The sequence below is a fragment of the Callorhinus ursinus genome, unplaced genomic scaffold (assembly GCF_003265705.2).
Source record: "Callorhinus ursinus isolate GAN/ISIS: 27379988/994484 unplaced genomic scaffold, GSC_fseal_2.0 scaffold4, whole genome shotgun sequence".
NCBI classification, from domain to species: Eukaryota; Metazoa; Chordata; class Mammalia; order Carnivora; family Otariidae; genus Callorhinus; species Callorhinus ursinus.
In genome coordinates, this window is record NW_027397066.1 from 121781471 (window position 1) to 121802785 (window position 21315).

The window sequence follows — 21315 nt, forward strand, 5'->3', positions numbered from 1 at the left end:
GAGCCCGATGCAGGACTCGATCCCAGGACCCTGGGATCATGACCTGAGCCAAAGGCAGACGCTTAACGACTGAGCCACCCAGGTGCCCTGGGATGTGATTTAAATTGGAGGGAAGAAAAGGGTCATGAAGTAAAGCGTGGCAAATGTCTTCTCAGTGGGTGATGGGAACGTGGTGGTTTCATTATTCCTTCTACTGTGTTTTGAAACTTTTCATAATAAAAAAATCAATAACAACAATCAAATGAAAATTCCAACCCAGACAAACCACCATAGAGAAGAATAAATGGCAGTAAAAGAAAATATACAAAAGAACAAATACAAATGCCTCCCTATGAACAAAATGCCTGGCATCACTAAGAATCAATAAATAAAAAGATTTTAACTATAAAATAGAATTTATAACCTCCCAATTGGTAAAAAAAATTTTTTTAATGATAAAGCACAAGACCTTTGAAATATTCTCTCTCTCTATCTCCTATTAGCTTCTGGTGGAATTATAGATTCAGCTTTTTCGAAAGTCCATTAGACAAATCATGCAAAAGCCTGAAAACCGTGAATGCTTTTTTTTTTTTAAGTCAATTTATCCCCGGTTTGTTTATATTAGCAACAACTTGGGAAAACAAAACAAAACCAAACCCTTGATAGCAAATAACAGGGGACTGATTAAATACATTATGACACATGTAAACATCAAATACTATGTAAACATTAAAAGAATAATACTGAATTATGTTTATTGATATGGAAAGAAGTTCTCAGTATATCACTAGGTGAAAAGGGAAGCCTGCAAAAGTGTATATATAGTAGGATCCAATTTTTATAGGAAAGTATACGTATATAAATAGACAAAAATTCAGCCAGGAGAATCACCCACCACCAACTTAGCAGTGGCTGTCTCTAAGTAGCAGGACTGATTATAAATGATTATTTTTTTTCTTCTTTATGTTCTCCTATATTCTCCACCAATAAAAGTTATTTTTAAAACTTAAAAAAAGACTAAGTTTTGCAGTGTAGGATCCTTTATTTTTAAAGAGACTCTTAGTCTTTTAAAGAGTAAGCTGAGGGATGATATAATTCTAAGGCAATGTTAAGACCTAGGAGGGCACAACTGTATGTAAATTAGGATTCCACCAGGATTGGTCAACCTCAGCTGGAGAAAGGCCAAAAGCTATGGAAGGGAGAGGCCATTGAAAATATTAAAAAACAATAGAGCATCTTATGAAGAAATATATATTGGTAATTTTTTTTTTTTTAATTTTCTTCTTTCAACAGCACAAACGCCTTCTATATAGGGTTGTCTCAGAGGCGGGCCAGTCTGTACAAGCTAACACCAAGTTTTCAAGGAACAATTCCTGCTCCTGCAACTCGAGCATTCATCCACTGTGGGGCCAGGAAACTTCTCAGGACAAGGAGCACAATGCCAGGCCTTGTGAAGGGCTGCTGTGGCAGGGAGGCCAGACCCGGGGAGCTGGAGCCAACCGCAGGCCAAGGAAGTGAACCTGCATGTCCGGATCCACGAAATGTCAGCTTGTGAGGGACCTGGATCTCCCACGGGACTCTGGCTTTATGCATAAACAAGGACGATTGGTTTTCGGCTGAGGTGAGCTGGGAACAGATGAACTCAGTCTTCCCTGTAGTGACATAAGACTCTGTCCTGTGGAAGCTGTAGGTGACACCAGTGAGATGTGGATACTCCCTGGCCTGCTGCATCACCCAAGAGGGCTTTTCACCCCTCAACAGAGGTCAACCCTTCTATCTCTGATATGCTTCTAGTAACAACCATGGAGACAGTCTTGAGAGAAAATCCCAGATAAGAACAGGATGAAGCTAGCACCTAAACCACATACACCTTTTGGTCATGTCACCCCTACATAACTTGTCAAAGGTGGCTAAGGGAGAAAGCTAGATGTCTACTTAGAGAGACTGACACATTTATACTTCATCCCTGGCTATTCTGAGTTACACAAACAAGATGGACCTCTGTTGCAAGCCGGTAGAAGGAAAGGCGGCAGAGCTCATGGGAAATGAAGAAAAGGCACAGCCCTCTTTAGATCCTCAAAGGGAGATTTAAACTTCTCTCTTTACAATAACACAATACCAAATGGTTCTGGAAGCATATTGTTTCAACTATAACAGTTCAAGATAGGCATCACAGATGGAAAGAAAAATGGCAGGGGTGATACTTATAGGACAATAGAGTGCAGGAATAAAAAGTACTGAGGAAGGTCTGGTGAAATAAGAAGGAAAAAAACCCAAGTGGCAGCAATGGACAGAATAATTTCAGGCTATATGTAGAGCAAACAAACAAAAAACCCTACTGTTTTCAAAGATGAGTTTAATTTCTTTGAAAACTGAAAACTCAAAAGGTAAGTTGAAAAGGATGTATTGCCAATGAAAAGACACTCAAGTCAACATTTGTGTCAGAGCAGCTGCAGACAGTGGTGCAGGTTGTGCACTGCACAAAGGTACCACATCTAGGGGGGGCCTGCTTAATCACAGATATCAAAGATTTATGTATTTATTGTGACAGTATTCCAGGAGATGGCAGTATCTTGGGGAAAGATGTCTTAAAATTTGCAATGGCACCATATGGCTCTCCGAGAGCCTTGACTTCACCAAAAATAGCACCGAATGTCTTAACTGAAGGGACTCCATGAAATTAGTAGCAATTTCCATTTTTTAGAAATGGAATCTCAATGCATTTAATTTTAAAGTCCTAAAATTTAATGGGTAATGAAAATATGTGGAGAGCTAATCAAAAATGACCAATTTCATGTGCTCTGTTTCTTGTTTATTTTCTTAATTGCTTTTGTCTAAGCCAATGTTCTTTGTAAGTAACCTTTTACTTTTTAAGGTAATAGAGCATTATTCTCTTTGGCCTTCCAAAAAATGAAAAGAGGAAATTGTACAAATTGATGCTTTTCCAAATGTGTGCAATTTCTATTACTGAATCATAAATATTTAAGGACAAGAATCCAGACGATCACACAGGAAAATTCTATATTGGACACTTCCAAGTGCATACGTCTTTTAGTGAGCACTGTAAGTGCCATTACCTAAATCGTAACAAAAAGCCCGCATTTCAAGTTGAGAAAATTGGGCAAATTAAATGTCGGCTGGCACGGCATGCTATGAGTCTACCTTTCTCTGATTTTCCCACTTCTGCTTTTTATCTTGTAATGGCGAAAAGGACAATTCGGGTAAACACTTCCTTACTTTTGGAATAAAGCAAGCCAGGTGTGAGAAGTTTTTCTTAAGGCCTGCAATCTTATATCCCCATGGACACTGAATTATTAATGGGTAAAAGAGAGAACAAATAACCAAGAGAGGGTTCTTGGCAGCCATTGTTTGGCGTTCATGGTGTTACACAACATTGAGCATGTCCAATTCACCTGCCAGGAGCTATCTGATTCTTACTCTAGGGTTCCATTTTCCTATTTCGATCTTATCCAGCATCTGGCGGGGTGATGGTCCATGTCAGAAGATGTAGATCTTCTTTTTATTCCATTAAACTTTGGGATCTGGTTATGATATCATGCCTCATATATTTTCATCAACAAATGATCATATTAGCTGGGTATCTATTCTCTGCAGAATCTAGGGTTGTGCTAGGAAAGGAAATAAAAAATCAGGATTTTTATTAGTCTCTTAAGTGTTCAGTCCTTCTGTTCTCCTGGGTCTGGCTGACTGTCTCCTCATCTCATTTATCAGGTAGAATGGCGTTAAGAACACTCTGTCCACATACCATCTCAAAGGAGATGCACAGCCTTCTTTACACTTAGACTGAATTTGCTAGACTCTGAGGTTAAAGAGGCAAAAGAACTGCTCTTTTAGCATTTACAGTGAAGTTCCAACTAAAGGACTGATTCAGTGGAGGTGCCCCTATGAGGGCACAAACAAGGGTGGAAGGGTTAAGATCAAGGCATTGGTGAGCAGGACCACATGATCCAATCATTCCAGTTGTTGAGTAGATTGATTTCTCTGCCTGGCTACACGGTGCACTTTGGTAGACTGTTTTTCTCCTTAACTTTTGGGAAGGTGATACTAATCTAAGCAGCTGAGTCTCAGTTCTTGGGGTGAAAGAAAAAGCATTCTCAAACAAGTTCTTAAAATGATGCCCGGGATTTGCTTTAAAATAAGTTAGGCGGAGGGAGAACAAAAGGAGGGGACCTCTCAACAAGGGTCATGAGATGATCATTGTTCAGACTGAATGATGGGTACTTTCTCTACTTTTGTATATGTTTGAAATTTTCCATTGAAAGAGGGTTTTTTTTTTTTAATTTTTAAATAAGGCAGAGACTCAATGATCCAGAAACTTGCTAGTTACTCGTTTCAACCTTTAGCCTCACCTAAACCTTTTTTTTTTAAATTGTTAACAAGGAACACTCTCTAACATCATTTTCTCTCTCCATATCTGCCCATCTTATAATGGAGATATTAACAAATAGCAGAATTGCCAATGGAAAGGATTTGACGAGGAGGGACGTGCAACTATCAGTCTGTATGGGATGGATGGTGAGCTGTACACACATCCTTCACGCTCTCCTGGGGCCCAGGCATGGAAATCCGCACCCCACATCTCCTCTCGTTGGTAAACACATACTGGAATGCCAAGCTACAGTGTTCCTTCCTAGGCTGCTACACTTTTCCTTAGTTCTTGTGGTTGGAATGAGAGTCAAGACCAAAAAATGACAAACAACTGTGGAGAAAGTTGTGGGTTTATACAGGACAGGGAGAGAGAATCAGCTGCTTTCTTCCAGGATTGCACATCTCTTCTCTGCTCTCAATCCCCTGGATATCCAGACTCTAGGGGCAGGAGATCTCACTGAGTGGAGGAGCTCAGACACCCCCTGGCATCTGGAAGAGTTTGACCTCAGTACGGTGCTACGGCCAGGGTACCAAGGCCCGCCCTTCAGAATTAAACTATCTTTAGTGTACCTAGCAACTCTCAAACATGGCAGATTCTGGACCTGACTGCAAACATGAGCCATCATTCTGGACAGCCAGCTTCTTTTGGAAAACCTAGAAGAAGATCCCACTAAGTACCTGAAGATCCAGAGATAAGGAAATTCGGAGGCTTGATGTCAATCTTTTTGAAAAGTATCGCAAATCCTACCTTAAAACGTAAGCCCCCTGAGCTGACCTTGTGCATACAAAATAAGAGTTCCTTCTAAAACAGGAATCAAAAAAGAGAGGCATTTTTTTTCCTGTCCCTGCTATCAGTTAACTAAGGTTAAAGAGGATTTCTTGGCATGAAGGCGCTTGATTCTATTCCACCTGAAGTAATGAGGTGAGAAGGTAAAAAAGAGATCTGTTTGAGGAGAGGCTAATTGAACAAGTTGCTACTCAAAGGAAGAATAAAAACACACCAAGGATTCTATAGAAGGAGAATAAACCCAGAATTCTGTAACACTGCTTTATGAACACTGTACCACGTTGGGGGCTCACAGCAAGCACCTCTTTCTCTGCTTTGGGCAAAAAATCTGATTTGGATTTCTTCTTACTCATAATCTCCCAGCAAGAGAAGAATTTAAAGATTGCCTCATTTTTGCCAAATGGCTAAAAAAATTTCTCTTCTATTCTATAATTATGTTCTAGCTCCAGCCAAGGCAATTTAGGCTCTGAGACGCATTTCACTCGTTTGGGGCTAGTTCAAACCTCCTCTTAGTCTTCCCAGAGAACACCTGAAAAGCATAAAATAACATGGCTTCATAGCAAACCTGTCTGTTATATAAGTATTATTATGTGATCTTAAAGATCCAGCAGAAAACCACCGCAGGGGGTGCTGTCGGGTCCTGCCCAGAACTCCTTCACTGCATTAGGGTGCTCACCACGAGCAAGCAAGTGAGAGAGTGAGCGAGTGGCTGGCGGTGCTGGCTGTGCACGGTGAGCAAGAGCTGCCTTCACCTTTGGAGCTCCTGCAACTAGAAGGCTCCATATCCCCTGCTGGGGGTGACCCGAAGCTAGTGAATAGCATGGGGGTCCAAAGAGCTGGCCCCTTTGCCTCCAGGCGGGATTTACCCTGTGGTGCAATTCATGCTCCAGAATTCTCTGTGGGATGGAGCTAAAGCTGGAATCCAGCAAAAACTACATCCTTGCTCCACAACTTCCTCTCCCCTCTCCTGCCCCCTTCATTTCCCAGCAGAGTCCTCTGAAAGTACTCCCTCAGTACAGCCCCTTCACAGGAATCCCTGTCTCAGGCTCTGCGTCTAGGAAACCTGACCCAGGACACTTCAAGAAACCTAAGGAAGCAAATCAAAATTAACATGTATTATTTTTAATCTGCTGTCTTTCATGGTCTCCCAATCAGGACAATTTCGTGTGCTCAGACCCAGGAACACAAGCATAGATACTAAATAGTCTTAAGATTACATGTGGAAGGTCCACTGGCATCTGTAGTAGGTAACATCGCCTATTCGGGCATCCAACTTAATAGACAAATAACCCGCCCAGTCCCCAGACCCATTTCCCAAAACTGTGCAGCCCAGATTGCAAGACCCATTTTCCATCTGTGTACTTAATACACAGAGACAAGGCTGGTACCACTCTTCTGTTCTGTTATAGCAGGTTTCATTTTCCTATTACTATATGAACTTTGTATGATGCCAGCTGGCTCTGTTTTAATTACTGTTTGACATTTGATATCCCAAATTCCAATTCATAAAATTAAAAAGAAAAAAACCAACTCGGGTTAAGGTTCAGATGAGCACTGTTCACTGCCTGATGATGCTCTGAGGTCGACTTATACCACCTCAAAGAGAAAAACATCATTTATCTTTCTTTGCAGGAAGGAAAAACACCAAACCAGTCAACTGCTCCCATTAGGAAGAATCGAATCTAAGTTTGCTCGGGAAAGCTTAGTTCCTTGATATAAAGCCTTCTGGGGAGCTCACATCTCGTTCTCCCTGTTTCTATTTTGTCCGGTAAAGCCTGCGTCTGGGGCTAACTCAGGGACTGGAGGGTGGTCTGAGGGTGGGGGACAGTCCTTGAAAGCTAGAGCTCCTATCTCCCCCGGGGTGCCTTTTTCACAGCGGTGGGGTATACGCTAGTGGAGTGTGCATACCACAGTTGCGGTCCGGACGGCCTTCCAGGCTGGGGATGAGTGGCCGCACGGGCCAGTCCTCCTCCTTCCATCTGGCAAACGGATGGGCAGCCCACCCTGGCTGACCTCCTCAAGCTGCCTTTGGCAAATGTACAGCATCCTTATCTACAGCTGTTAATGACAAAGGTTTTCCTGCAGCCTTTTAAAGCATTTTCTCTCGCTTTAAGGTGTTCTGTCCTCCTAACAGTGCCATGGAGCAAAAAGTTGGGCTATCCTTGATGACCAGTGATCCGTCCACACCTGCGGAGCTACTCAGGAACACAGCTGCAGTCAGAATCTTGGTCTCCTGACTGGGTGAAGCCTTCCTGAGATACGGACCCAGCTCCCGATCCCAGCTGTGCCACCCGTTTAAACTCCCAAGTCAAGAAACTTTTGCAAAGAGAATAATAACATGACCTACTTCACAAAACTATTATAAAGGAATAAAAAATAAGAACATCTGGAAAATTCTCCAGCCAAGTAACAGCTATTAGATGTTTGATAAATATTAGTGGTCTTCCCCCTTGGCGCTCTTGCTTTCTGTATTGTTTCCACAAAATGTCTAACACAAACTAGGGGCAAAAGGCATGACTCCTTTGAACCCAGCGGGAGAAAATAGTTTGGGGAACAATGTGCAACACGCGATTGGGGCCTGAGGGCCCACACAGGGGCGCTCTGAGGGGACGCCCCCCCCCCATAAAATGGCCTACCTGGTGGTCGTCCGAATGGTGTTTTCTTTTGTGTGATTGTGCTCTTTGCTCACTTTTTCTGTAAGAAGAAAGAATGAAACATCCCTTTTAGGTCGTTCTTATTCAATTTGTGTCTCTAAGGCTTAAACAGAAACTCCCTCAACGTTTCTTTTTCTCTCTTGTGGTTTTCTTTTGGTTTCCTTTTTATATATTCAAACCCTCCCTGGCTTATTCGTAAAGACAATCATTAAAAGCATATAGACAGCATCCACAAAAATATTTTAGTAAAAACCAATCAAAGGGAAACAATCACTGACAAATTTCAAGTGTGATGTCTGATTTTAATGAGGCCTTAATAAGTACACATACGCACAGGGAGATGTGCCCAGAACCCGCTATTTCTACCACATCTTTCCCCGGCTGAAAATTTCTGCTCTCCTCTGATTCAGCATGAAAATTGCGGTTGTTGCAACTGTTCCGCTTCTGACTTTGATGACAACCTTTAAGCATTCTGTATTGTCAGGCCCCTTTGTGAGAGGAGATACAAAAACAGCCATAAGACCTCTGGGTTCTGCAGTCATCGAGCACTTATTCTGATAAATGTCACCAGGGACAAAAAAAAATATCATTAGACAAGCAGAGGTAAACCCTCCCTTACTCTGTCTTGAGGTCTGTATCTACCAGCTGTCAGAAATTATTTAATTAGCTTTCAAGAACACAAAAGTTGAACTCCGGCCTTCCCAATCCAGTCCAAATGTGAGGATTCTGCCCTGACTGTTACGGCTCTCAATGGCTTCAGCATGCAGAGAAAACCTGGCCAACTCCACCAGGGTTTCAGATTTCCATGGCAGGGCAAGTAAAAAACTCCTGATTTTAGGAATTTCTGAACAAATTTAAACAGATATCTGGAAAAACGAAAGGCTTCCAACATCGGCCCAGTACTTGGTTAACACTTGTCTGAAATGGCTGCATGCAAGTTGGTGGGGACGGTTGCTTTCTGTCCCCTGGACAATGACAACGAGGCTGAATTTGGATTCAGAGGCAGTATTCTTTCAGAGAGCAGGAAATCGGGGCTAAAAGACTTGCCTGAGGTCACCCAGGCAGTAAGTGACCATGCCAGGGTAAGAACTCTCAGACACAAAGTTTGTCACTGACAGCAGACAGCTGTACTGTGAGAGACAGAGACTTTCTGAAAAGAACCACCCTGGCCTCACTTTTGCAAATTTTAACTGCTAAGTAATTTTCAAAGGTATATTGTTTTTAGATATGCTTTCAGCCTGTTTTCTTTTCTTTCTTTTTTTTAAAGCATCTTGTAGGATTTGGAGCTTTGGGGAGCTTGCAAAGATCCACGTATCCTCTGAAATTTACAGAATTAACTATTTCCATTACTACAGGGCTTTGCACAAAGAACAATCCTTGTTTGAGTATTAGGAGGCCACTGTTTTCGGGAACAACTGATAGTTTCAAGCTCTGGGGTGTGTCACCAGGCCAACAAGAAGGTGAACCATTATGATGGTACACAGATTCCAGCTTCTTTTCCCTGATATTTTTCTTAGCAGGGAAAGCAAGTGAATACTTAAGTAATGAGGCATCTCATGGCATTTTGAATATGTTATCCATAACAAAACAGAGTTTATCAAACATTAGTAACAAACTTTACTGATGCATGAACTTCCATATGTAGGCCAATGCTTGAGTACAGACAAGCTGTGCGTATTTCATATGAACCTGAATCTTATATGTCAGTACATACCTTCAATCTCAATCATGTTCAGATAATAACAGCATGTTATATTTGTTAAGGACAAACATTATGCAGCTTGAAAGAGTTAACAAAGGTAACCAAGAGGACCCTCAACTGTTCTATCAAGACTCTTAGCTGAGCTGGTAATTCCTACACCTGTGAATTCCAAGTATTCAAAGTGGAAACAATTGGTTTACAGAACAATGCTCTGCAAGGGGATAGTTGGCAAGAGTCCTCCCATTTTCATCTCCCTTTCCTTGATTTTTTTTTGGCAAGATACAGTAAAATCTTAATTCAAACCACACTAATTTGGAATTCATGGTAATTCAGTCACTGTTGGAGTAAATGGAAGTTTATCTTTTGAACATTAGAAAAAAAAGAAAAAAGGCTGTTAATCAGATCAACTGCCTAAGCAAAAGCAGAGGTGAGATGTTTAGCCTAGTCAACAGGGATCATCTGCACAGAATTGAATAGAGTTCTAATTTCAAATGATTCTTAACTATTTATTAAAGAAAGTTTGGCAGGAGTTCCACTTGGCAACATTTTATTAACTGTTAGTTTGAGTGGCAGTATGCATGTTAAAGTAACAAAATTGATTTCTGCCTGAAAAATCCTATAATGCGGGTGTTTTTACTTTGTTAGAGTGGCTTTCCTTCCAATTATTCCCAATTATTGACATTTTTCTGCACAGAAACGTACCTGACAGTTGAAAGAGAAGCTCGGAAGCCATCTTCACAGAGATATCCTGACTGAAGAGGTTTCTCTCTGGGGGCACTCTGCCCTCTGGCATCTTCTGTAAGGGTTCGGTTTTCTCTCGCCCGATTAAAGTGCTATAGCCAACATTCCGGCTGGGTGATACCGAGACATGCGAGTCCTGGATGTCAACCTCCATGGGCTCCTCTTTAATCTTCACCATCTGAGTTTCCTTGTAGCTCTCCGCTGCAAGCAGGTGAACGAGGAGAAACCAGAACACCACGGTTTTAAAATTCTGAACCAAACCCAGTTTCTAATCACAGAGAGAACCACGAGGATCATGTCTGGGAGCAGGTGAGAAGAGTGCCACAGCACAGGGGAAAACAGATGGAAAAATTACTAGTTCAGCCCACCTTTCCTGAAAAGGTAGGGAACTGAAGCCCAGACAAAGAACGTGACTTGCCCAAGGCCATACCCGTGGCAGCAGATCCAGGCCCAGCCAGGTCTCTGAATCTAGCGCTAGGGGTCCAGTGACCAGGGTCTCCCGGGCACTCCCCCATGTGCTCCATGCTCTCTGCTATGCTGCTTCCAGAACTAACGGAGAACATGGTGAACATCTGTCCTTGTTTCAGAACTTACTCAATTTCAGCGAATCAAATTAAAGCGAACATTTTAATATGACGATTGTCTCCCTCTATTTTTAAAGTTCTGATCAGTTTTTTCTTCTCGCTCTTCTAGGGCACCTAAATTAATAAAGGGTAAACAGGGTCGATTCAACTGAGACATTTATACCTTGCTGGGAGCTAGTAATCCTCAAGACCACCTAGGAAGTTAATTGCAGCCCACAAGGACCAATGCTTAGAAAAACAGCAATCTTACAGGCTGTTGTTGCTTTAGGTGTGACTATTAGGTGTTTGATCTTTAGTCTGAAACATACATTCACCTTGCAAAGTCGGACTGTTTTTATGTCCATGCATTCTGTAGAGCTAATGACAGAGCATCTTTGAAACAAGGGGTGGGGCAATCAGCCCGGCCATTAATTTGGGTCACTTTAAAATGAGCACTCTTTCAAATCAATAAGCATTTATTAGTAACTATAGTGTACTCAACATTTGGGGGGGGGAGGACATACAGAGAATAGTGGGTTGAACGGGACCCCTCAAAATCTGTCTATGTCCTAACCCCAGGAACGTGTGAATGTCACCTTATTCGGAAAAAGTGTGATCTGCAGATGTGATTCAGTTAAGGATCTCAAGATGAGATCATTCTAGATTACCCAGGTAAGCCCTAAAACCAATTATAAGTGTCCTTAGAATAGATAAGGACGACAGGGGAAGGGTGTGTGAAAAGAGGACTGAACATGTGTTCCACCCTCTGTCCCAAAACTGATACGCTAAAACCTCATACCCGATGTAATAATATTTGAGGTGACTAGTCATGAGGATGGAGCCCTCATGAATGGATTAGTGCCCCTATAAAAAAGACCCCAGAGAGCTCCCAGACAGCAAATATTTGGGCTCTTTGATTTTGGCCTTGCCAGCCTCCAGATCTGTGAGAAATACATTTTTGTCATTAATAAGCCACCCAGTCAATGGATTCTGTTATAGCAGCCTGACCGGAGCAAGACAAGAAACTGGAGTCATGGTGGACACAGGCTAAGGATTTCCCAGAGCCACCAGAAACTGGGAGAGGTAAAGAAAAGAGCTCCCCTAGAGCCTTTGGATTTCAGACTTCTGGCCTCCAGGCTGTGAAGGAATAAATTTCTGTTGTTTCAGGTTACCAGGTTTGTGGTAATTTGTGATGGATGGATGGATATAGCAATAAGAAGCAGTAGGAAGCGGACGGGACAGATGTGAAAGGGGAACCTCACTGCTGTAAGCTGGGTGGTTAGAGAAAACTACGCGTTCCTTACAAAGCAGGAGACAGGGTGAGAGCCAAGCACATGTGTAGTTTATTGAGCTGTAGTAAAGAAGACGGAAGAGCATTTTGAATTAAATGATTACAATTAATATAGTGCTGTCAATAAAAGCTATATAAGAAGTGGGCTAATTGTTCTTTTCTCCTTCCCGACATATTACACATGGTTTTCAGGGTAAATGACTTGTTTTTTTTGTCAGCAACTAAACTGCCAAGCAACTGTTATATTTAATTTAGATCCCTTCCCCCTTTCCCTATTCCTGCCAAGCTGTTGTTTCTCCGCCTATCTGTGAGGCTCATAAAAACCAAGTTGATTCAATCATGCTAAAAAAAAGAAAAAAAGAAAGAGAAAAGAAAAGAATATGAAGCTTTCAAAGTTACACGTCTAGCTTCTTTGCCTTGATTTGTAGTCCACCTGATTGTTTCTGGAGTGCAGACTGCACTCCTTGCAACCTCTTAAGGGATTTGATGACCTGACAGCCACCCTGACCTCTAGCTACCTCACCCATAGGTGCAGTCGCAACACACATTTCCCTCTTTGTGCTCCCTCAAAGTACGTAACATTTGGAAAATAAACAGTGGGGTCAGTGACACAGGTATGTAATGATGTCTCTGAACCCTGCAAGTCATTCCAAGGCTTGAAGACAAACACAAAAACATACTGAAAAGGACTCACTTAATTCCACAAAAATTTCAGTGATACGAAGAGCAAAGCGAGAACGAAGCTCCATTATCTTTATCTTTTTCCATCTCCTTTCCCCAGCTTTGCCCCTAGGTTAAAAATCATCTGGCTATGTGCACCACTGGCTTGAACGGTATCAGGTTTTGAAAGCTACTTGGGATAATTTCAAGTATGATTTACATGAAGTGCTTTCTGTCCTTTCTTATGACAACTCTTGACCTTTCACAAATGCACAAAACACTGATTATTGATTAAAAAAACCTTTAACATTTTTAGTCTACCTGATAGACTCCAGACTCACAGAGTTTTCAAGCTGACATCTCAATGGACAAGTGAGACATAATATAAGAAATATATAAGAAAATATTTGCCAACTGTTCTCTTGCCTTTTTTTGTTGTTGTTAAAGCAAGGTTTCTTAACCTCAGCACTGTTAACATGTGGGGCCAGATCCTTTATTTGGGGAGGCTGTGCTGTGCATTGTAGGATGGTTAGCAACATCCCTGGTTTCAGCACCCATCCTCCAGGTATGACAACCTGGAATAACTCCAGATGTTGCCAATATCCTCTGGGGGCAAAATCCCCCAACCGAAAACCACTGCTGTGAAGTTTTTGCTACACTTGGGTTTTCAACCCCCTTCCCCCAAATTTTATCAGAACCCAAGGCAAATAAGAAAGAAAAGCTCCTCTTAAGTTCTAGTTTAACGCTCCCCCACATATTAATCACCATCTCAGCCTGGTGCCTGGACAGGCTGGCCTAGGAGGCAGGAGGCAGGTTGATCTGGAAACAGATCTTAAGTCGGCCAGAGATCCCACTGGTCCTCTCTCCCCTTTGCCTGAGGTGTCCTGACAAAACAGTGGTTGAATTAATCATTTCATTCACTCTTAGCTTTGACTCCCACACCCAGGGACATGTTTACCCATCCAGGGTTTACTCTTTCCCATCACCTTCCCTCTCCACACATATCGTAAATCCCTTTAGAATCTCTTCCTAAAATAATAGGACAAGTACTAATTTTACCCCAAGTGGCCTATACTGCTATTCCAAGAAAAAAAAACTGGCACATGGGAAAAGATGAGAGACAGTGTTAACAGTAAGGTTATGCCTGGGAGGTGGGTTGTAGGCGACTGTTCATTGCAATGCTCATTTGTATCTTGTAATTTTTCTATGATCAATACAGATATTCTGTCATTTACGTACTTTTTAAAAAATAAAATAATGACTACATATGCCCATAAGAAGACGATTATTTCCTCTTTTAGAAGCATTTAGAACACTGTGTATCTGGTGGCATCGGAAGAGTGGGTTTGCAAATCAGATAAGTCCGATTCAAACTCTGCTTGGCAACCGCAGGGGAAAAAGCCATGAGAATATCCTAACACGGTCTTTCCTACTTTTGCGAACACAGTAGACATAAGTAATTATCAATTAGTATTATTTCATTCATCAGTCATTTGGTCATCCCATCATTTTACAACACGTCTACTAGGTACTATGTACGAGGACAGAGGAGACGTGGGTTACAACGGCAAAGAAGACATGGCTCATGACCCCAAGCATTTTAAATCTACACGAATGATCAGACAAGTGTAAACAGCCCTCTAATAAAAGAGGTAAAATTAAAATACAGTGTGGGAAGAGGAGTCAAGGAAGACCAGGAACCAAAGCACAAAAGGTGGATTGTAGTCTTCTTGGGGTGTTCGGGTAATACCATGTTGGCTGCTTTGGCTGGAGGGCCAGAATTGAGAGATGGAAGTGGCACCTTGAGTAAGTGAGACTCACAGGGTATAAACATAAAAGCAACTCTCCTTCTGTATTCCACTGTCCCTTGAAGTCGGCCCTGTAGGAAGAGTCCCTCTACCGTCCCTGGGTGAAAACTCAGGCAGGCCCATAACTTGATAATTCTTAGATACTACAAAGCCGTATAGTCCTTTAAACAGCAAAACGGTCTTGATTCAGAATCCAGAAGGTCCAGCCCACGTGTTAGTCTACAGTTCCACCTCCTGGGAGGGGAGTCCTTCCTGGAAGGGTCTCCAGGTAGCCTTTTGTGGGGGAAGGAATCCGCTCCTTCTCCCTCTCTCGTTGCCTTCTCCCCAGCACACTAGCTGTCTTTTCAGACCCTAGAAAAGAGCCAGAGGAGCAGGGGGGAGGGAGAGAAGGAGAGAGGATGGAAAGCTCTTCGCTACCCCGTTCTAGAATGGTTTCACCCTGTTTAGGCCAGCAGGCATTTCTCTCATGGAATTCAAGCATGGGGTCTTCAGAGATCTTTAATTTCGAACTGATCTTTCCCCTGAAGTTCCCTTTACGCGACTGAACTCCCTCTTGTCTGGGGTCCCGTATTCCCTCCACTGCCCTAGGAATCTGCCTGTCCATCCCCCTTTATCATTGTGCAACCACCAATCATCTAGGCGACTCCACCGGAAGGCATTTAAGGCCATACCTAGACTAGCCCTCCTGTGGGAAAATGGTCAACACCGGGGCCATGGTTGACAGCTCCTCTGTACTTGACTGGACGAACAGCGCAAGCTCAGCCCCCTCATAGCACAGAAGCATTTCCTGTGCATGCAGTCCCCAAAGCAGCTCGCCATTTCCCACCCTCTAGCCTTCCCAGGCAGAGTCATGGAACACCAGTGCACAAGGCTCCCCACCGAGGAAAACACATGACAAACGCCCAGGGGGCGTCCCATAAGCTGTGCTCTCTAGATTTGGGGTGAGGCTGGTACCCCTTCCCTCATCCCTGCCACCCTGCAGTTGGGGGGAGCACAGCACAGTTGTCTCCGAGATACCCTCACCCCCATCTTCAATCGCCTCTCACTTTTATACTCTCAATTTGGCCAAGAGGTCCAAGAGTTGTTGTGTGTGTGGTAAAATGCATCACTTTAGTCATTTTTAAGTGTCCTGTTCAGCAGCATTAAGTACATTCACATTGTTGTACCATCATCTCCATCCATCTCCAGAATTTTTCATCGTCCCTACTGAAGCTCTACCCATTCAACACTAACTCCCCATTCCCCCCTTTTCCCAGAACAGTAACCACCTTCCTATTTTCTGGCTCCAGGGCAAGAGTCTTCTCCCTCCCTCCCCCCTCTCCCTCTCCTTTCTCTTCCTTCCCCTTCCTCCCTCCTGTTCTTCCCCTCCCTACCCCTTCCTTCCTCCCTCCTGTTCTTTCCCTCCCTACCCCTTCCTTCCTTCCTTCCTTCCTGTTTCTTCCTGCCTCCCTCCCCTTCCTTCCCTCCTCCCTCACTCCCCTACCATCCCTCCCTTCCTTTCTTTCCTTCCCTCCCCTTCCCTCTCCCTCCTTCCTTCCCTCCCTTCCCTTAAAATCCTTCATGTTGGAACCTTGGTGCTGAAGTCAAATCCTCTAATGAACAGCCGCTTAACAAAGAGAGGCATATTATATTCCAGAGAAATAAACCTGGAGAGGTAGGTAGGGGCAGAATGTGGAGTCTTCAGTGGGGGCCCAGAAGCCTACACAGAATGGGGGGTGAGCGAGGAGCCAGCGTTTGGGAGGTTTGCACAGGGGAGGAGCACAAAGGCCAACCTGGCAGTGGCACTTGGAAGGCCTAGGGGGAAGTGAAAATGGGGGCGCTTGTTCGGAGCTCATGGTGGTAATCCAAGCAAGGAGACGCTGAGGGCCTGAACTAAAGGTCACGGGGAGAGAAGATTCATAGGATATTCTAGAAGTTGAATGGGGAGGAACTGGAGGCGACTGACTGGCTAGGAGTCTGAATAAAAAATGAAGAGACCAATGTGAGAGAAATTACAAAGAAAGTTCATACACGGCGTGGGGTGGCATGATTAAAAAAATGAGTCTATGACTTCTAAGCTTGAGTTTTGGGAGATGCCCTCAATACGAGTAGGAAAGACAGAAAAGTTGGGTGGTGGAGAAATATGGAGGGACATTTTCAGTTCTGTTTGGGATAAGTACTTAGGAGTGCAGGTCGGGATGGCTGTGGGCAGTAAGAGGAGAGTCACCAGTGACACACAGACCAGAGGTCATCCAACTCCAGAGGACGTGGTGAGATCCAAGGGAAGGTGAGTAGAGAGCAGAGGATGCGGTGGGACTGTTACCTCTACTCTTAGACCGGAGGACGAAGAAAGAGTGAGGAAGAGAGGGAGCAAGGGAGTGGCCCAGCACGGTGTGTTCCTGGAAACCCAGAGAGAAGGAGAGAGACACCCTTTTCATGAAGGTACCTTCATGAAAGCCTCCTGCTTCTAGCCTCCAGGCCTGTCGAGGCCCACTGCATTCCTGCCCTTGGGCTCCTGCACCCTTAGATGATTCCTTCCCTTAGTTTCTGTCCCCTGTAAAGCCCCAGGCCCACCCCCCTGCATCATCCCTCAGCATGCCTCCAGAGGCCTCTGTGCTCCTGCAAAACTGCAGTATTCCAGTGGCTTCAGCATGCCATGCTGTTCCTCACCCTATTCCCTTCTAAAACACCCCGGTGACATCCTGTTCAGATTTCAAAAGTACACCTGGCCCTTGAACAATGCGGGGGTCAGGGGTGGTGACCCCTCCTTCCCCCACACAGTCGAAAATTCACATGTAACTTTTGACTCCCCCAAAACTTAACTACTGATAATAGCCTACTGCTGACCAGAAGCCTGACTGATCACATAAACAGCCAATGAGCACGTAGTTTGTCTGTTGTATGTATCACAAACAGTATTCTTACAATAAAGTAAGCTAGAGAAAAGAAAATGTCAGAAAATCATAAGGAAGAGACATTTAAGGCACTGTACTGTATTTATCGAAAAAAATCCACGTCTACGTGGACCCGAAAATCCTGTGGACCCGCCCAGAAGCGGACCCGCCTAATTCCAACCCATGTTGTTCAAGTGTCATCTGTATTCAGGTCTTCCCTCTGTGAGCAGCATTCCTTTATCTGCATCTAGTGACCCTCTCTCTCCCCGCTCGATCCTACCTCTAGGTCGTTCAGCCCTGCAAACCCTAGAGCGCTCTGCAATTATTATTCACACCCACGTTTTCCCCTCTGCACCGAACTCTTGGGGGTGAGCGAGATTCTTATTCATCTTTCACTCCCGAGATGTCTCACAGGGCCTGGCACATTCGATATTCTTAATGTGTATTTGTCACATGAGTCACCTGAAGCACAGCACACGGCACGTGTGTGATGCTCGTGTCTTTCTCTTGATTCCTCGATCTGCCATAGATGCTATGAATTCATACATGCTATGAGCTTAAAAACAAAACAGGAGGGGCGCCTGGGTAGCTAGTCGGGTAAATGTCTGCCTTTGGCTCAGGTCATGATCCCAGGGTCCTGGGATCGAGCTCCGCATCGGGCTCCCTGCTCAGCGAGAGCCTGCTTCTCCCTTTCCCTCTCCCTCTGCTTGTGCTTTCTCTCTGTCAAATAAATAAATAAGATCTTTAAAAAAAATCCCCAAAAAACAAAATATGAAAGGATGAAACATTGACAATGGCACTGAAACAGACAATAAAAATTGCCCCTTCTCTCTCCAGCTGGTTCACGATCGTGACCCTGAACTAGCATTTTAGAATAACAAGAGGCTTCAAAGAATGCATGTGGAAGCAACACCAATGATGCCATGTGGAAACAGTACACTTTTTAGAGTGATATTCGTGTCAATTAGATAAATTAAAAATCTGTCATCTCCAGCTGGCCATCCTCAAAGATACGGGGTTCTCATTGGTCCTAAAAACACCATCCAGGTGTGAAACCCAATTCCTGTAGGCTGTGGGTTTATTACTAGCACTCTGTGAACAACAGTGCAGGGCAAGGGGCCCAGGTGAAGTAAAAGGAACAACCAGGGACAAGAAATGAGCTCACACGGTGGCATCCTATCACAGGGCCTGGCACCCGCAGGCATCTGATCAAGGCGGTTGCTCTCCACCTTTGCTTTCTCTTGCTTGACTTTGCCCTTGCCAAAATCAAAATGGAATGAAGAGTTGGGGTGGGTTTCCTTGGTGGCTCGGTGAAAGACGGAGCCCCAGGCCTCTCCCTGAGCCTCTGAGACAAGGATGGAGGCCGAAGTGGAAATGTTATTCCGCAGAAGTCTGACACCACCCGTCGGACTCTTTGTCCTCAGAGGGAAGCAATGTGGGAGTGAGGCAGCCTTGGCCCGGCGGCCATGCCCTCACCTTGTGACTGGAGCTGGGTCCCCAGTGAAGTGGAGAGAAACCTGGCCCCACTCTTCATATGGGAATGAGGAATCTGAGTCTCACACACTGAATGGTATTCTTCCTTTCTTCTTTCTTAGCCTACCCTGTCTCTCTAAAGTAGTGTTCACACGGACCTCTGCCAGCAGCATGTTCAAGGTAATTCAGAGGTCTGTGGGGCCAGCCAGCCTGAGTCTGCTCACCTTCAGAGTCTCTGCATCACCTAAAAAGGACTCACCTCACAAAACTTCTGTGAAGGTTAATGAGCTTTCACTCTACTCCGTCCCTGAGGGTCAATCTAAATATGTGGAGGAGCCAAGGACCCCACTTGAAGAAAGCATTTCACATCTCCGACGTTACTGCGAGCCATATACAAGTTGGTGTCAGGAAATGTACTCACAAACTAAGCCCAGGATGCAGAGCTTGGTTCAATGGGGGTTAGGCAGCTATGAATATCTCCAAAATGCACCTCCTGGACTTTTTCCAAGACTTGGTGTTACTGGTTTTGCTGGCATTGTTGGACTTCTTTTGGCTAGAGGTTCAAAAATAAAGAAGCTGGTGTATCCACCTGGATTCATGGGACTTGCTGCCTCTCTTTATTATCCACAACAAGCCATCATATTTGTCCAGGTCAGTGGGGAGAAATTATATGACTGGGGTTTACGAGGATACATAGTCGTAGAAGATTTGTGGAAGAACTTTCAAAAGCCAAGAAATGTGAAGAATTCACCTGGAAATAAATAGAATGCTCCATGCTCTGCCCATTTTAATCAGTTATAGGTAAACATTGGAAACTCCATGCAGTAAACCAGTATTTCTACAGAAAAATGGCAGAGAAGCCAGTACTGAATATAGTAAATTGGCTTTCTTCTTCAGGACAAACTATACTAGGCTTCTTTGTTATCTTGGGTGATGCCATACTGCAAGTGGACTAATCGGAAATCCTTTCACCTAGAGATAATGTCTAGCCTTAGAACTCCTCGTTCTCAAGTTGCTATTTATGTACATAATTAAAATTCCAAATTAAAAAAAAAATAAAGTAGTGATCACACGGAACACAAGCACAAGCATCCTGACACAATTTTCCCTTCTTTAGGGGACCAGATCGGTAGAGGCTTCTCCATGGGAAGTTCATCCTAAGTTTCATTTTTCTCCACGGCGTAGCCCTTGGTTCATTTCCACAATGCCTAGAGTGCAGCGGGCCTCAGCAGGGAGAAGCTCCCCATTCCTGCTCTGAGGAACGAAATACAAGGCTGTGGCTTTTCCATGGGTGCTCCACACCCCAGAGAGGCAAAACACACACTCTGATCAGTTTCCTACTCTCCCTATGGACACACTGTTCATCTGCTCCTGGGGAAAACGAGAGCAAATGCTCTCTGTGAAACAAAACAGAGGGGCAGCTCTGGTTCTTCTAATAATATACGAGAATCTCTGAGAACAGTATATTCTAACAGAAGAGCCCCACAGTGACCTACAGTACACACACACACACTTTCGATTCCTAAAACAATTTCAAAGACATGTTATCAGAATTGGCCTTTTGAATTGGCCCCCCAAAATTGTGAGTTATTTCCCCTCTATCATATACTACTTGGCAACTCAGGAAGAAGTCACAAACATCTGAAGATTTAGCTATGCACACTAGAAATCACAGTTCACTAGACAGAGGTAAGCAGGGGGTCAACTTAGAATCAAGTTTTTAAAAACCTACAGGGCGCCTGGGTGGCTCAGTTGGTTAAGAGTCTGCTTTCAGTTCAGGTCATGATCTCAGGGTCCTGGGATCAAGCCTCACATAGGGCTCCTTGTTCAGTGGGGACTCTGCTTCTCCCTTTCCCCCACCCCTGCTCATGCTCTCTCTCTCTCTCTCTCGCTCAAATAAATAAATAAATAAATATTTTAAAAATAAAATAAAAACCTACAATGAGGAATACCAGGTGTTCTATCTGAATCTGCAAGGAACAAATATGCCCTCAAAAATGGAACTTGAACTTTAAAGGTAATAAAGAGTTAGTGAGCCCTGGAAGTTCTCTTTCTGGGGTCCAAGAAACATTATTTTCCATCAGAGCAAAGTAGTTGAGGTTTTATCCCTTGGTCGATTTTTAACTTGCCTTTACATCCTCCAGACCAGCAAGCAATGCAACAGGTCCTTGCCTGAGATAGCTCAGCTGGGCATTTGCTGGTGTTTTCAGATTGGCCACCAAACCGGGCCCATGGTTGTAGCACAAGTTTTGGACTTGATTCTGGGTCTGATGTTGCCTAGTGTTAGATGACACAGGAGGCTCACGTGACGAAAAGGAAGTCCCTCTGTGGTCACGCAGAAGATGATCACAAGTCAGGATATGTCCATCACACTAAACAAATTCTGCACAATTTC

At 43.9% G+C, this 21315-nt stretch overlaps 1 protein-coding gene and 1 pseudogene across 5 annotated transcripts in view; one reads left to right on the forward strand and one right to left on the reverse strand.

Moving 5' to 3' along the window:
* Positions 1-21315, reverse strand: part of ZNF827 (zinc finger protein 827) — a 172491-nt gene that overhangs the window by 73448 nt on the left and 77728 nt on the right. For all 5 annotated transcript variants that reach the window (XM_025874262.2, XM_073892307.1, XM_073892308.1 and 2 more), the window contains exons 6-7: positions 10214-10453; positions 7792-7849 (exon numbers count right to left, since the gene is read on the reverse strand). In XM_025874262.2, the coding sequence (XP_025730047.1) occupies positions 7792-7849; positions 10214-10453 (298 nt within the window). The remainder of the gene's footprint in view (positions 1-7791; positions 7850-10213; positions 10454-21315) is intronic.
* On the forward strand, positions 19083-19955 carry LOC112826109 (MICOS complex subunit MIC26 pseudogene; annotated as a pseudogene).